At 37.2% G+C, this 17,967-nt stretch overlaps 1 protein-coding gene across 1 annotated transcript; it reads right to left on the bottom strand.

The window, feature by feature from the left end:
• Nucleotides 1-1,948: 1,948 nt before the first annotated feature.
• LOC144980854 (uncharacterized) lies at nt 1,949-17,146 on the bottom strand. Its single transcript, XM_078928758.1, is given in 9 exon segments — nt 1,949-4,021; nt 4,292-6,165; nt 7,514-7,670; nt 8,423-8,478; nt 8,527-8,549; nt 8,978-10,599; nt 11,752-11,867; nt 13,510-13,630; nt 16,961-17,146. Coding segments are annotated over 9 exon segments (4,797 nt in total). The 3' UTR covers nt 1,949-3,379.
• Nucleotides 17,147-17,967: the final 821 nt, after the last annotated feature.

The following is a 17,967-nucleotide window of genomic DNA, read 5'->3' as shown; positions in this document are numbered from 1 at the left end:
TTTACATCGCTAATGGCTGCACCCACTTGTCGGGGGCTGAACCTGGATGTCCAGTCCGACACTTTCTCCGCACGTAGCGAGTCCAAAATCGTACCATATGCCTTGCGGACACCGCGCTCGAAAAACTGAATCTGGATCCGTTTGCTGCGGTTCTTTATATTCTTGGCAATTGTGTCTGCCTCACATTCCGGTGCAGCCTTCGCGAATTTCCGGTCAGGATCCAATTTCTTTTTCTGTGGCGGCTAGAGTGTGTAAAGTCGAGACTTTCCACGGTCTCCTGCCACAGTTCTGCCAGAGACTGAAGTAGTCTATCGGCTACGTCCTGGGGCTGGGTTTGCTGGTACTCATCGTACAGCTTTTCCGACTCCTCCGTCCAGCAGGGGGTATAGAATTTCTGTTTGTCCCGTGGAATGGAGCGGTGAGCGCTCTTAACCAGCAGCCTGTTAAATCTGGCTATGTTCTCGGACTTGGGAGGTATAGCAGGGTAGACCTGCTCAAAATGTACTAAATTCCTCTCAGCTAGCCTTTGTGAAGTTCCATCTAAAGAGTTGGAGAGACTGCATACTCGGCATTGTCACCCCAGCTGTGACAAGTGCCGGCCTGTGCTGGCTATGCGGGAAGTCGCCAAGGACTGTCCGCTTAACCTGCAGCGGTTCCCCGTTTGCTCTCCTCGTCATGATGGTGAGATCAGGAGCATACTTCTTCTGATGCGGGTTCCCCTGACGGTACCCTTGGTCGTAGGGTCATACACTAGGTCTATATCGCTACAGTCCATCCATTAGTGAAGTTGTCTACCTGCCTCATTGCAGTCGCGGTAGCCCAACTCGTGGTAGTAGCTATTAGTCTCCCAGACAGATGGAAGGATTTCTAACACCGGGACCGGTGGTGTAGTCCAAGTCGCTCCAGGTGGGTTGTAGACGTTGTGCATATACAGCCCACCTACCTTCACGAAAATTCTATTCACCCGGTTGCTGTCCGTAACGGTCTCGATGACCCTTACCTTCGAATGCTCTTTTAGCGTAAATGCTAACAACTCCTTTGAGCCTCGAAATGTCCTCTCGTTGGACCACCGTATAGTCTGGGATCTGGAATCGAGAAGATGTTGCGCCTGAGTAAAGGTGGGTCTTCTGTAGTAGAAGAATATCAACGCTATGGATGGTCAGTAGTTTTGATAAAAGCCCAATTATTACTTCTTTTTTTTTTTTGCCATACTCTGGCTATCGATATTGAGGGGCAATATTATGTGCTTCTGCTTGCTGACCCCGACATTGCATTTTTCAGCTAATGATGTGTTGGGACGTTCGCTGATTTCTCGACCGCGCCGAAGACCTTGGCGAAACGATTGAAATTGATCCATGATATAGTAGTGTGGAGCCCGGGATGGCCCAGGCCATTCAGGTACCAGGTTGGATCTCCTTTCGTCACATATCAGGGCGGGCCATTCAAGACGCCCACTTATAAGCCCGACATCCGGGTTGATCTAGTGGCGGTCAACCGGAAATACTCCTTTACCCCCGATATGCCTCAAGCACCCCACTAACGACAAGGTAGACGATCCATTGGGTGTGTCCGTTAGGCGTCAAGACTTTTCAGTAACGCCTAGTATAAATAGAACTAATCTGGGCTTATCACATTCTCTCAGAAATTCACATATAAATATATTTCATCATCGTATAATACTTATATCTCTTCCCCCATCACCACCACCACAACCACCACCACTACGGTAGGGGAAGATGAAATATATAATTCATGATGATGATGATGATAATGATAATGATACAATCTGATTATATTGCTTTTATAATATACAATCCAGGGTTATTCACAAATTGGATTCTTTTTAAAACAATGATAACAGAACGAAAGAAAGAAAGAGGAAAAAATAATACAAAAGACAGAAGGCAAACAAACAACAAAACAAAGCAAAACAAGGGCCATTGAAAGTGCAATCCAAACCAATAATTTATTATGAAATGGGACTTTTTTTATCTCTATGTTTCATCTGGATCTGAATCTGAAGCATGGGTTGCAAGAAGCTCTATTTGTGCCCATCACATCAACTGGCAGTGAGAATATAGATCACAAAAATAATTCCGACACACAAATTCTGATGCACACATTCCCACACATAATATATTCCGAGAGGAAAGAAAAAAAAGCAATTAACTTGAGACTCTGTAATGTATCTATGTGTCTAATGATGTTTTGAACGCACTTAAACGTTTGTAATATACAACGTTCCAGTTCTTTACAGCACAGAGATAAAAATTGTATTTGTTGATGCCTGGTCCTGTGTGAGGTCGTATGAATTTATATGCTGGGCTTAGAGATGTAGTAGTTGCTCTGCAGCGGAGAAGAAAAAAAATAGAGTCACCACATCTCACAGGGAGTTCCAGATAAAGGGTGCCGAATATTCAAACGCATGCTCGCCAATTTTACGAGTCATTTTTGCTTTCACAAAAATGTGATTATCACACTTTGATCTCATATTTCTGACTGGACGTAGAATTTGATGATCTCATCAATGTATCCAGGACAATCAGAGTGCAGTGATTTAAAAACAATAGTACATGTCTTATTTTCATTACGTTCCTCAACGTGAAGCCAGTGTAGTTGTCTTAGCAAACCCGATGCGGATTGATTTTCCCTCTTTCTATACATAAGCCCGGCAGCATCGTTCTGGCATGCCTGAAGGGATTTTATCTTGTCTTTATTTATAGAAGAGAGGAGAGAAAATAAACAATCTAGCTTTGACATAATTAGACAATTAACTAACAAAGAGAGGAGAGAATATCTACAATCTACGAGTAGCTTTGACAGAATTAGAGAATTAACTAACAAAGACATAATTACATCGAAGGCAGTAGTAGCAATGTGCTGTGAATATTTAATTTTACCTCAATTCCTTTAATTATTGGTATTATGAGATACGAGTTTTTATAATCAATCGTATACTTGCTTCAAACTCATCAAGTTAAAAAGTCCCAGGTTTGAGAATGTTTGCCAAGATGAGGGTCATTTAGATAAATCGATATTTGGTCAAGTTTTCTGGCCAAATTTTAAATACATGTTTTTCCAGAGTATCGCAGTCAACTGGTTAAACGCAGAATTGAATCTGAAATGGCATGAGAGCGGTCCAAACAATCAAGAAATCAAGGAGCAAATCTTGATTGCTTTCAAAAAGAAAACAAACAAAAAATTATTCTTTTCTCGAAGGGATCTTTGAAGTTAGAATCAAGAATCACAAACTTAAATAATAGGCAACGAACATTAAGATAAAGTTACGTGAATGTCATCATCTGGTCGGGTTATAATGGAAACACATTATATTCTGTATAGAGAACAGTGGTAAATGTATGCATGTAGTTATAATATTTCAATTATTGTTTAAATACTCTCTATATACTTTTAACAAGTAGTCAGAGCTTGGTAAACGTTTCTTGCACTCTTTCGAAATATAGCATTCTGTGTTTTTTATATCAAATAGTGGCCAATCAGGTGATCGGTCCCAAAAATCTGACTCAATGAAGGGTGTAAAGGGAACGAGGACATTATCACGATCAGCTGATCTAATTCGAGCTCTCCATTCTCCCAGCGAAACGGTTTGAACAGGCATTTCTCCGAATAGATCCAGAAAAGGGATGGTCGCTCGGTTGAAGAAATGGTAGATTAGGGGCATTTGTTCTCCACTGCTGTTGTACAGCTGACTCATGATTTCGATCATCCCTTGAGCACAATAATCTACAGGTGTTAAGTCGTATGGAAAATACAGATCTGGAGCATATCCGAGAGATTCAATGCCTTTTAAAATGCTTGCAAACAAGTCAGTTGTTGGTCCAATTCCTGTCTTTGAATGACCAGTAATACGGGCTGGTCGGAATATAGCGCCACCTGGTAGGTGTTTCAAAGCTTGTTGGACAAGTTGCTCTGATGCCCATTTACTTTGATTGTATCCCCCTGACAATGTCGATGGGTCATTGATTCGGTCATTCTCATCATAAACTACTCTTGTTTCCTCCTTTGAAGAATCATTACCACATTTGAGAGAGGCACCGTTGGAAACCAGCTCGATATAAGTTGACCTGGTTTTTGTGAGATTCATATGTGAGGAGTGCTTGCCATTGATAGTTAGCATGGTATTTGACTCGGAATGATCAGTATTATTTGCTTTGTTGGCCTTATTTATTGTATTAATCCAATCCGTGACATAGTCATGATGACCATTAGATGAGATGTCATGATTTCTTTTTAACCCTTGGTCATTGGTCTCTTTTGACAAAATGGGCACCTCATGTGAATTCTTGTTAGGAAATAGAAATACTCATAGGGATGATGTCGTAAATAAATACTTTTTCTTGCCCGTAAAACAGAATTTGATGAACTCTTTTGTACCATCCACATTGGCAAGTTTGTGATCAAAATAGTCTGTGTTGAAATTCATTTTTGCTGCATTCATGAAAACAGTGTCAACAGCCGTTGAAAGCGCTTTATATATATCGGGAGCTATTCCCATAAATGGTTTCGAAATGTCAGATAAGACTATGGCTATTCTTGTGTCGAAACCAGTCTTCCAAAGATCATATTTTCTCATGTTAGAAACGATACGTCCAAACCCACGAACTTCTGTTGATTCCCGAACCATGCAACATACATGAGCATTTGTCTGATCCAAAAGCTCGTATAACAGATACGCACCGAGGAAACCTGTTGCTCCAGACAAAAGAATGTTTTTAGGGTCATTGATGTTTGAAAATGGAACCTTTTCTAACATATCAATATCTTTAGGATCAATCACTGAGTCTTGAATGATGAGGTTTCTCAACTCTTCTTTGGACAGCATTTGAGGTGGCGAGGCCTCAACCATGGTATTACTCTTGTGATCAATCATCTCGGCAAAGTCGTGAATTGTCGAAGCACTTCCAATGTCCGTAAATGAGAGCATCAGGCCAAATTCTTTTTCAATGGCCCGCTGTAAAAGAACCATATGTAAGGAATTTCCACCATGTTCAACAAAAGAACTAAGCCTGTGCATGTTATACACGCGGTTTTCACCAAGTTGAAGGACTTGACACCAAAGTTTTGCTATTTTGAGCTGGGTTACATTAAGATGACTTGAGTCTATGTTCGAAGCACTATCAAGGAAAGACTGGTCTCTCTCTAATTTCTTACGATCTATCTTTCCACTAAGATTGACAGGGAAATCTTTTATTTCCATCTTTTTAATGTAGCCAGGAATCATGTAACTAGGCAGGGCTCTTGAAAGGTATTCTCGGAGTTCAGAGATGAATACGAATGTTGGAGCAATGAATGCTGCAATCGTGGGATCAGATTTTGATGAGCTTTGATGCTTCACAACAACAGCCATTTCAACTTTTGAATGTTGTAGTAAAACTTGCTCTATTTCGTTGAGATCAACGCGCTGAATCTTGATTTGATCGTCCATACGGCCAATGTAAGTTAAACACCCGTCCTCAGCTTGCAACGCGTGATCACCAGTTTTGTATATTTTGTAACCCGGGAAAAAGGGGTTTTCTAGAAAACGTTCCTCATTCTTTGAAAATGCATGTCCAGTGTAACCGGCAGACAAGCTTTGACCACCGATGAACACCTCTCCTACTAGATTTGGCGGGACAGGTTTCATCAAATCATCAAAAAGATATACTTGAACGCCTTGAATAGCCTTTCCGATGGGCAGTTCTTTGGATAATGTATCTTCTACCTGAGTTGGATCAAATTTGTGAATCGTAGCGCAGACGGTTGACTCGGTTGGTCCATAGGCATTGAAAAATTGGATGTCTGTATTCCGTGTCCACCTGACGGCTGTTGAAATAGTGCATGCCTCTCCAGCAGTAATAACCTTTTGCAGTGCTGGGAAGTCTGTTGGCTTGTATATATTTAGGACTGAAGGGGGAAGAGTGATGGTTGTGACATTCAGATTTTTCATTGTGGTTGTAAACTCTTTGCCCAAACGCTCGGATTCCTGTAACACAGCCAAATTTGCACCTGACAGCATTGCTGTGAAGATTTCAGAGATGCTTGCGTCAAATCCGATAGAAGCAAACTGTGCAATGACATCATCGGCACAAAGATCCCATTCATCAATTTGGGCCAGAGCCATGTTCAACACTCCAGATCGCAAAACTTGAACTCCTTTTGGTCTTCCTGTAGATGGATACATAATTGATATATTAAAGCAACAATTATATTAATTTTTCTTCTTTATTTCTTTCTTTTCTTTTCTTTGATTTAAATAACAAAAAACACACATACCGTCATTATTGCTACCCTACACTGACGCTTCGTTATCATATTGCATTCGATGACATTCCATCTGATACTGAAAAAGCCGGTGGAAATAGATATTTTCTGCATTGTTTAGTCTCCTACAATGTTGCTAGATTCCTTGGTCTTAAACTGCGTTATATTTATCCTTATGAACCCCCCCCCCCCCCCCAATAAAGAAAAAAATGACACACTGGCCTGATCCATCTGTTTGTAAGAACTCCTGATCAAACACTGCTTGCTTGATTCCTTATTCGATGTCAAATCCGTGGTCTGATTAACCAGTATCATCAGAACTTAGAAATCAACTTAGCTTAATGAAGCTTGTTCCGACTACAGAATTCAGGATAGCAGTCTTCACTTTTCTTTCTTTTTCATTTTCTTTAGAAGAAACATCAAACTGAGAACAATACTAGAGATAAATGCAACAATATGCCCAAATTTTTTGTATAATAACTACTACTACTACTACTACTACTACTACTACTACTACTACTACTACTACTACTACTACTACTACTACTACTACTACTACTGCTACTACTACTACTACTACTACTACTACTTTCTACTTCTACTACCACCACCACCACCACCACCACCACCACTACTACTACTACTACTACTACTACTACTACTACTACTACTACTACTACTACTACTACTACTACTACTACTACGACCACTACGACGACTACTACTACTACTACTACTACTACTACTACTACTACTACTACTACTACTACTACTACTACTACTACTACTATTGCTGCTGCGAGCCTGATGTTTAAGAATTTTTAGGTAACACTTGGACGAGCAGACCCCCATTTCGGAGCTGTCCGTTAAGGTAGGCTAAATTGTTTCGGCGCAATCGTGGAAAAGTGAAATACCTTTAATTTAGTGGGGGGGGGGGGGGGGGGGGGGGGTTTCCGTAGCGCCTACTGATTTATGTTCTGGAATTTTGATCTTATCCTAATTATGTTAGAGCCTATATCTAAATTACCACAACATTAAAAGTTGTGTTTTTGTTTGTTTTCTTTATACACAACATACGGGTTAAAGGGGTGAGAGCATCTACAACGTAAACTGACATTAACAATCGTTTGCTACTTTTTGGATAGGATGCCACACTATCGGTACTTTCTACCAACTGTAACAAACCTAGCGACCGATCTATGCTATATGGACATGGGAGTATATAAAGCACCACCTTTCATGAACTAAGTACCTGTCGATCCAGAAGTATACATGACGTAGCAGCAGTCTTGGTGCAATGGCGTCTCGTCAATGTCGTCAATTGGAGCCAATTCAGACAAGCTTGTGAAGGAGTAGACTTCCGAAAGTTTGGAAGAGGATTGACTTGGTTGATTGTACAACTGCTCATTCTGTAATTGGAAATTTAAATGATTACTGCCCCATATATTAATGCTGTAAGTTTAAGTAAAATATTCACATGTTTTCCCTCCAGTCGAATTGTACCAAGACACAAAACTATGTATGACCTTTAACGAGTATGTTAAGAGTAACTTCATTGAGCACGAACCATCCAACTGCCGATCTAAAAACCAAAAACATAGAACAGACGTCAACTTCATTCATTCTGCGCAATATAAAACTACATTCTTCTTCTTCTTCTTCTTCTTCTTCTTCTTCTTCTTCTTCTTCTTCTTATTATTATTATTATTATTATTATTATTATTATTATTATATTATTATTATTATTATTATTATTATTATTATTATTATTTTTTATTTTTTTTTCTTTCATTATTATTACTATTATTATCAATAATAATAAATTAATTTATTAATTTATTAATTTATTATATTCACGATTTAAAAGTATGATATAACCAGAATTGTTAAATGGACATACTAAATCCATGGACTGCCTGGACTCGTTGTTTGAGAGATGTTGCTTCAGAAAAACACACACACACATACACACACATACACACAAACGCGCGCGAGCGCGCTCTTGCACACACACACACACACACACACACACACACACACACACACACACACACAGAAACACAACATTAAACTTTAATTTAAATTAAGAGACTGACAACTAAACTTATTTTTAAGGTATTCGAATATTAACGCATAACAAAGTAGAAATGTCACAGGTTACCTTTAAGGCAAGTAAAGCAATATTCCCGTAATCCGTTTGCATTTCGAAAATGATCTCTGGAATGGTTTGTAGTTCATTGAATTTGTCAGAAGTTTATATTTCACGAGTCGTCAGCATTAAGGTAGCTCTGTTGAAATAGAATGATATCATGATCAATGATATGTTATTCATTCACATACAAATTGACAAGTTGCATTTTCAATCATTTTGAAGCATCTTAAATTGCAAAAAGCAACCTCAGAGTTCTCTTTAGGATACATGATAAATATTATACTATGCACTGACTTTTCAGACTGTTTATAATGTTCTATTATTTTGATGAGCAAAGCAGTCGCTTTTTATAGGGAAGTAAACTGGATTGTTTCCAAAATGAGCATAAAAAGTGTATTTATGGCTTTGCTTGGAAATTACTATAATGTGCCATATTTTACACAACTAAAATAATTTTTCCTACTCTGGTAGTAATTCTATGGAATATTCAGCTTTTTATCCCCCCCCCCCCCCCAAAAAAAAATATTTAAATAATTATAAAAAATAAAAACAATGTAAATTTACCTGGCATCTTGAAGCATAAATGCTAAACGGGGAATTGGAAGATTATGGGGTACTGGTAGAAATGGACAATTTGCTGACATTGAAGCAAGCATGCTTATTACGTAGGCGATAGAATTAGGCAAATGCAAAGCAATGCATTTCAGTTCCATTCGGTAATCCTCCGGGAGATTTTGTTGTATAAGGTAAGATAGGTTGCTCACTTCGTCGAGGAGGTCAACGTAAGAAATGGTGATGTCCGTGGTTGAGATGGCCAGTTTGTTGGGGTGCTTGTTGGCTATATCTGAAATGTGTTTCAAAATATCTTCGGATTCTTCCCACGTTTTGAAATTGGGTCTGATATAAAGGATTTCTCTTTCAGCTGGTGAGATTAGGTCAACATCCAATAATGAGAGTTCCTTGCCTTGTGATGTCATTGATTGAAGGAATGATGGAAAATGGCGCAATACATCCTCTACTCTTGAGAAATTGTTGCCAAGTTTGTTCATGTATGAGACGGTCATACTTTCCTTACCAATGGAAATTAGAAGATGGCAGTCTTCTAGTACTTCTTTTATCTCAGGCGAGCTCAAGACTTGGTCCTTTTCTAAGACAATAACAATGTTGTGATGTGGCGATTTTGTAACATCTCTTAGGTCTGGGTATCGATACAACATGTCAACGAGAAAAGTTCCCGCTTCTCGATAAGAGTCGAGAGTCTTGCTAATTTTGTCCATGTTATACTTGGTAGATTGTGAAAATTCAATATTGAAAATAGCGGGGCAAACCCTCGAATAGAGTTGTTGAAATGGTTGAAGTATCGTATTCCTCAATGTCACTAATCCGACATGAACTTGTGATGAGCAACAGGAGCGACCTAGAAAAGCGATGAAAGATAGCAAAAGATAGTAGTCCTTGCTGACTTGCAAATCAGGAAATGTGTTTATGATTGGAATGTTTGTTGACTTCACAACCTTTCCATCAGACCCGTCGATTATATCCGGAAGCACATTTAGCTTTTGTACAAAAAAAGTCGTTGCATCGTAAGATTTCATCGTCTTTCTCCAAAAAGATTCTTTTTTGCGAAGATATTTTACTGATTCCACATCCAAACCGGATACAAGAGGAATATGCCCATCCTTTATAAGGCCCTGCTTAAGAACTGTGCTCGTTTTAAGTTGATGACCGTCCAATTCAGCCAAATGAATAGAAACGGGATCTGTAGATGTTGCTACCTTGACTATATTGTCAACAATGTCAAGAACTGTTCCGGGCATAATTTGGTGTTGATTTACACTCTCGGCACAGCGCCATCCTTTCTCACAATCTTTTAGTAATTTTACATTTGTGACAAGTAAAAATGATCCATTAGGAGTACAAATTTTAGGACTTCCAAACTGGTTATCATGGGGACCAAAGTCCATGGCTCTTGCCAGATTATAAATGGTCATGGCATCTTGATTTAAGAGCAAGACTCCAAGATTTGGAGGCGTTTTGTAAAGACCAAAGTACGATCTTTTCTGGAGGTCTTGCTGTACTGGTCTCATGTTGTTCTCACAGATGTCATTTATCAATTTCATAAAGGCATCACCACATGCTTCGAAACATTTCATATTCAACGTCAGTGCAGAGTCATTAACGTCAATCTGAAAAAAGAAAAGTTTTGATAAGCTACCGCATTTTTGCTAATATCTAACATAAATCACATGGCCATATGCAATCTTAAAACTATTTTCTCAGATGTCTAAAAAACCTTAACAAGTCATAACGACACAACAAATATGACGTTAACGTTGAGTGCCTATCGGTGTTACTGATTAACGTCTCATGTCTTGGGTCGCATTTCCACCTGCACAGAAACGACCCATAAACGACCCGTCTTTTTATGCGGTAGGCAAAATGTGGTCGGGCCGTTTCCAGTAGCCGTGTCCACAGAGACAGAAACGACATGAGCCGTTTATTGGCTGACTACAGTAGTAGTAGTAGTAGTAGTAGTAGTAGTAGTAGTAGTAGTAGTAGTAGTAGTAGTAGTAGTAGTAGTAGTAGTAGTAGTAACAGTAGTAGTAATAGTAGTAGTAGTAGGAGGAGGAGGAGGGGGAAGAGGAGGATATATGTATTTAAATCTGACAGATCCGTTTAATACAAATCACTCGGCATTTGAAAACATTAATCAAAGGTTAATTGGTACGAATTAAAATCAATTCATGAATTCAAAAGAAATAGATCTCTGTCTTTCATAACTAACCCCTTTGCGCACTTTTTAATTTTAGCGTGAGCTTTTATAAAATAATAACCCTGTTCAAATAAAATGCTGCACAAAGGCTCCCACATCAATAGGAACATTTTACGAGACATGACGCCCTATTACAGTGCTTTATTCGGCAATGACTACACGGTTAATATCCATTTTTCACCAGGGCATGATAAGAAAATGTAGTTAAAGGTCCTTTTCAAAGCAATCAACTTTTGGCCGACCCACAGCCGACTCGAACCGGGACCCACAAGAAACGAACCGAGTTTGTGACCATAATATGTCCACAAATCTGCACAGCAGTGTAAAATTCTCGTGTCTACTGTCTGTTGAGGTGATAATGTAACCATCCATTAAACAAATCCACGACACCAACAAATATCACCAAAAGCAAAACATTTTTACTCACTGTAAATAAAATGCCTAAGTTTCTGAAACCCAGTCTGTAAGATTATGGTGCAAACATATAGCTATTTCGGCCCTTTTGCTCACGTGGAGATAAATATATGTTTAGTGTATCAAATAGTACATTACAGTGAATACTTACATCAACCGCCTGACTTTGCAGGATTGCTCCAGTGTCAATGTCAGGTTCCACAATGTGCCACGAGATTCCATGCGTTTTCTCTCCTCGAATAATCGCCCAGCTGGTGGAGTTAACACCTGCCATGACAGAGATTTTACAAAATTTTACTTAAATATTTATGAAAAATAATGTTATTTTTATTATTTAGTACAGCATGTCATATTAATCGTTATTCTTTTAAAGAGCACTTTCTCAATTCACGCAGCGGAACAATGTAAAAAAGTAAGTGGCAGGGTGAGGTGAATGGGTGAATAAAATATTATACTATAGCTTGGATGACCAGGATTTAAGACTAACTTTGGATATTTTCATTTTGGTTTCTTACGGCACCACACGATACCTCACTAAGCACTGAATTATTACGCAAGTCATCCGGCTGCATCATTTTATCAGTTACCATCCCAATATATCAAATTCCTTCGAAAAAGCATGATAATAAAGCATAAAAACAAACACAAGAAATAATCGTCCCCGAAAAAATTCACCTTTCTCCCTGAGGATCGAACCCAGATCTCTTGATTATAGATCACCGTATAGAACGTTACCCGATATTTGGGACAACTGAATGTTTATATTTTCAGAAACATTATTTAAAAATTTGTGTCAGTCTCCATTAATTGAAGTTGAACGGGTTGAATCGTGTCAAATAAACACCAAATCAAGGAAAGTGTAAAACATTTTACAGACAATGTGATTTTCTTCTAAGGTTTAGAATATGTATTATAAATAGTCTCATGATGTATTTTTGTTTATTGAATTTTGCACAAGTGAAAAGGAGCCTTAAATCTATGTATTAACTCACCAGCGTCTCAACGAAAAATCAGACGATTCTTCTTTTCAGTAAAACACATTGCTGTTTTTTTTTATCTACAGATTAAAAAATACTACACGTTTAAAATCCCACTTGTAAAGGTTGAATGGAGTTGAACAAAAGAACAACAAAATAGGACAGCAATGAATAAGAGTAAACAAATGTGTGTGAATGATATATAATAACGGTTTGTTGTTTCGAATTTTAAAACATGTAGATATTGCTAAATTAAAGAGTTAAAGTGAAAAATAATATTCTGTATTGATTCGAATGATAATTGTGTGCTTAATAAAACAAAAATACAAAAGTAAAGTATCCTCTAAAATTAGCTTCTAAAGATATACATTTCCTTCAAGAATATTCCCATATTTTCTCATACTATTCATTGTAAAAACCGGTTATGTCTATTTTTCTCTCTTGTTTTCCACTTGGAATTATGTGCTGAATAAAGACAAACAAGCAACAACAAAAAAGCAAACAAACAAAACAAAACAAAACAAAACAACACCCCCCCCCCCAAAAAAATAATTAAAAATCACCCTCCCACAAAAACGCACACAAATAAAACAAAACAAAACAAGAAGAAAAAAAAACAAAACAAAAAACGACCGACCTCGACATTCTGATACATACAGGTATGATGTCGGAATGAACAAGATGCTGAGAATTAAATTTATATTTCGTATAGAGGCCTCATAAAATTTCAGTTTAATTCATATGCTTCTTTAGGAAGAATGAATAAACGGAATTTTAGAAATCAAAAATCGCATTTCTGTTCATTTCAACATTAAATTACCTTTTTCACATCTCCATCACTTTGACAAACCATCAGATTAAGGCGTTGGGCCGCCTTTTTGTCATTCAAATTTCACAAATACTTTAATATTATTAATTGTTTAATAACTTACCAGCGTATGCAGGCAATAATGAGTCGTGATAATTAATTGTCATTTTTTTGGCGATGCTCAGGACTTCCGGAGAGAGAATTGTCGGGTTGTTGATGCTGAATAGGTAATCAATGGTCTTATCCTGCCAGACAAAAGAAGTCAAACTGTCTTAAACTTGAGTTTTGACAAAACAAAGCAATATATCGTCCGTAAAGATATAAGAATTGAGATAAATTCTAAAATTGAGAGTTACTGGGAATTTTTATGTGTATGTTTATGCCAGTTAATATGCATGGATTTATTTTATCATTTATACACGGTGTTGTCATTAATTGATTAATCCTTTTAAATTTTTTTGTCTTTTAACCTTTGATCATGTGTATTCTATGCATTTTCCATGTTTACAGAATATACTTATTCTTCATTTCATGAGTAGGGGTCGAAAAGAAATCGATAATCGGGCAAATGATCGCGTACTGACCACGGAGACGTTTCTCTTTTCGAGGCCAAACTGAAATTCATAGCATGCCATTTTCAATACGTATCTTAATTGTATGAGTCTGTACCATCTGGGATCCATGTAAAATACACATTAAGAAATGCGGAGATAGGCTTCAAAATTCGTGACCAATTGTAAATAAATAGGGGTTTGTCACACAAGCTTTGGCCCCATTAGAACGGCAATCATTGAGATCGCAAAAATAAGTTCGGGTTAAACTCTTGTTTATTTTCAATGGCAATATTCATGTTTTCTCTTACTTGGATTTTTTTTAAATATAAAAACGTTTGCAGAAGACCGGTTTCGACTGTAGGCCTATTAACAATTTCACACCGAGCCAAAGATAGTTTGCATCATATTACTTCTGGATTTGTGAAAACGCAAACAAATTTAACTGTTCATTGAAATGATAATATTACATCCAACGTTGTTTGTTTGTTGTTTGTTTTTTGTTTTTTTTTGTTTTTTTTTTGGGGGGGGGGGGGGGGGGGGTTGGGTGGGGGGGGGGGGGTTGTCTCCCTGGACATTATGTGATGACACCGAGAAGTAAACCAGAATAAAAGATCGTGATAGAAAGAATGAATGACACTGTAAATATAAGAAAGTAATATGTGTTCAAGAAGCAATAAAAGTAATTACAATACTGAAGTTTTCTGATTTTTGACTGGAAAAAAACTAGTCCTTCAAATATCGATCAATTAAAATGACCCTCGTCTTGTCAAAAACTCTCAAACCTTGGACTCACACCGTTTCAGGTCCCAGGTTTACATTTTTTTACAAGATGAGGGTCACTTTAATCAAAATGTCAAAAATTTTCAAACCTTGCACTACATTGAAGTCAAAGTTTTGAAATTTTTTGACAAGATGAGGGCCATTTTAACATTTCGACAATTGAAGGATAAGTTTTCTGGCAAAAGTTTTAAACGGCATAATACCATTCATAGGGTATTATCTAGGTTAATGCTATCTTGAAGTGACACAGAAAATTATGTTTGTTCGAACAGGTCTGTTCATATGATCGTCATGCAAAAGTTGACTATTAAAATATAGCAAGGAGTTATTCAGCGAAATTATGCCGAATCAGGAAATAGGATTGTAATTTGAGACCTCATTCATGTGATTATATCTTGTGCTGTTCTAACTCTTAATAAACCGAACAAATACTTTTAAAATAAGATAACATAAACCTTTAAAACTTATTTTTTTAATTTTTTTTTTTTTTTGAAGGAATTATCTTTGTATTCTATTCCGCGCGTTAAATGTATCTTGTTGGGGGAAGGGGGGGGGGGGGTCGACTTTAATGAAAACATTAATGCTTTGAGATGTTATCACTTTTGATGTGGTAATTAAATTAATCACTAGAGTGACCTGAACATATTGAAGTTACTACCACTTTGGTTAGGTGCACGAGATAGTACTCTATTAAAAATAATGAGGCTTTTATGTCTGATGTAAACACGAATTCTGTTTGAAAGTTCCCGTCTAGACCAACAGTTTGCGTGCACCTTCGAGTTACACGAATCACTTACATTGTTTAATTGCCGTCTTTCTATCACTTGATTAAATTAATCGGGTCATTGCGAGGCTTGTGCCGGAATATAAGACTTAAACTCCTGCGCTTGAAGTGTTGAATAAGTTGCCAAAGCCGCTGCGTGATCTTGGGAGCGTGGATTGGGAACCAATCAAAATTTCAAAGGCAGGAGTTCAAGAATCAGATTGTTATACCCCTCCAATGACCCGACCTGTGTTATTTCTTATCAAAATGTATTCCGCAATATTTTGCGGAGACAGAACGGCTATTACAAACTGGCAGTCATCTATTATACTTATTATACTACTGTATTGTGGAAATAAACATACATCGAGACGAATCTTTTTTTGAGTCAACGGGTAGTATGTAATTAATCTAAGAAAGGTTGGCAAGTTACTCGTATATCAATCTGTAAAAAACAGTTTTATCATTTTTAGATTTGTCGGTAATTTTGTGCTCGATGGTACGGAACGATGTTGACAGCCCAACCCTATTTGTACTTAAAAAGAAGAGTTAGATTATTTTTACGTGTGAGTATCAAGAGGGGTTTAAAATTATATCATCATGTTTTGTTACGGATGTGCTATAATTGTGTAGAATCAATTATACTCCCATACACAATGAACGCCAACGGTCAGTTTAGGACTAAGTACGAGTATTACAACCTAGCAGATTTTCTTTGTTTTAATTTGAGTGAACGGGTGATAGGTTAAAATTTATTAAGAGGTTTGCAAGTTACTTGTATATCAGTCTGTAAAAATAGTTTAGATATCTAATAAAGTTTAATTTGCTAGTACTTCTGTGTTCGATGATCCCCAACATTATTTTTTTTAGAATAGATAATTGATTCTCGAATTTAAAGATGTGACATTAAGAATTATCTTTGTGCTCAGGATACGTCAAAATATATTTTAGTAAAACCGGATGTAAGCCGGAGCACAACATTCTTAAACAACTTTTTGTAACAAAGAATAATTGGGACGCCTTTTGCCAATACACTATAGTAAAATCGTGTTTTCCTCAAAACCAAAATCAAAAGGGCACAATAATATAGATGTATTATGACGATATTATCATTATAATCTATTCTCTCTTCATGCCTTTAAATAGCTGACAATCTTTTTATTGTATTGTTTTGTATTTTTAAAGACAAAAATCAACCACAACAAACCATACTAAACTCAAATTTGTGATTCCTAATTGATATATCTAATTTGAAAAGCTACATAAACAATCTAAATAGCTGAATTTTTCAATGTCATAAGTCGTTGAAGCATTATAAAACTTAGAAAGTGTCACAATAAAAAAAAAATTTGTCATACTACGTTATATGTGTGTTTGTTTGTGTGTGTGTGTGTATGTGCGCGCGCGCGCGCGTGTGTGTGTGTGTGTGAAGTAATAGGGCTTTTAGGATTAAATTAATTGTGCAAGTCAAATATTACCTTTATGAATGTCTCAATATTTTTCCTACGAGGAAATGTCTCGACAACCATATCATTACAATATTTTATCACATCGTGGGTGTTGGAGATGACAAAGTCTATAAGAAACCCAGACTCCTGTAAATGGCGCAGGCATGACAATGTGATGTTCCCTTCACCAATAATTGCGCAAGTAAAGGGTGCCATTTTAAACAATTATAAGGATCTATTAAAACAGTATAATCTTTGAATTTGATGTTATAATCCTTTCAATAATACAGCAATAAGTCTATCGCTTTTTACCATGTTCATATGGCAATCATGACATTTTGAAAAAACTAACATTCCGAGAGAATACACAAAATGGATTCAACAGTTGCAATGAAACAAAGTATCTAGACGAACTATGATATCCACGCAACTCTAAATTTGTGGTCAAATTTGGGTGCGCCTCTTTGAGCGTCCTGAGGTGTACGTAAGAATGAGATAATTGTGAATGACTGACTGCAGTGTACCAGTGGCATTTATCTGATAGTCAATTCATGGATATTACCAGAGGTAATGTTATAACAGGATGTATTGTACGTAGTTTGCTGCAAATAGTGGCAAACATAAGGCTAAGTTTTGTATTTATTGCTGATCGCCTTCCGTTTACAAATCGTGCCGGTTTTTGATTGATACAGGACCACCCAATTTTCTCACGATATTTTATGAATGAGATTCATTCGTGATTAAGAAGATTCCAAACACGCTTAACTACTCAGTCTCAATATCAAATAGCCAGTAAGATGTCGTACTATAAAAAGACATGATATAGCGTAATATCCGCTAAACGTGCTCAGAGTGTTATACAAGGAGTCCCTGGCCAACAGCTACACGTAATATGTAGAACAAGACATGACGCCTCTTACGATATTACATTTTTTTTTTCAACAGAGACAGATGTTAACGGCTAGATACTCATTTTACACCAGTGTATGGTTAGAGAATACGAGTAAAGAACATTTTCCAAAGACTCAACTATGCGC

This window comes from Berghia stephanieae, chromosome 1 (assembly GCF_034508935.2).
Source record: "Berghia stephanieae isolate SIO BIC M18660-M18661 chromosome 1, UCSD_Bste_1.3, whole genome shotgun sequence".
NCBI classification, from domain to species: Eukaryota; Metazoa; Mollusca; class Gastropoda; order Nudibranchia; family Aeolidiidae; genus Berghia; species Berghia stephanieae.
This window is presented reverse-complemented; position numbering and strand designations above follow the sequence as displayed.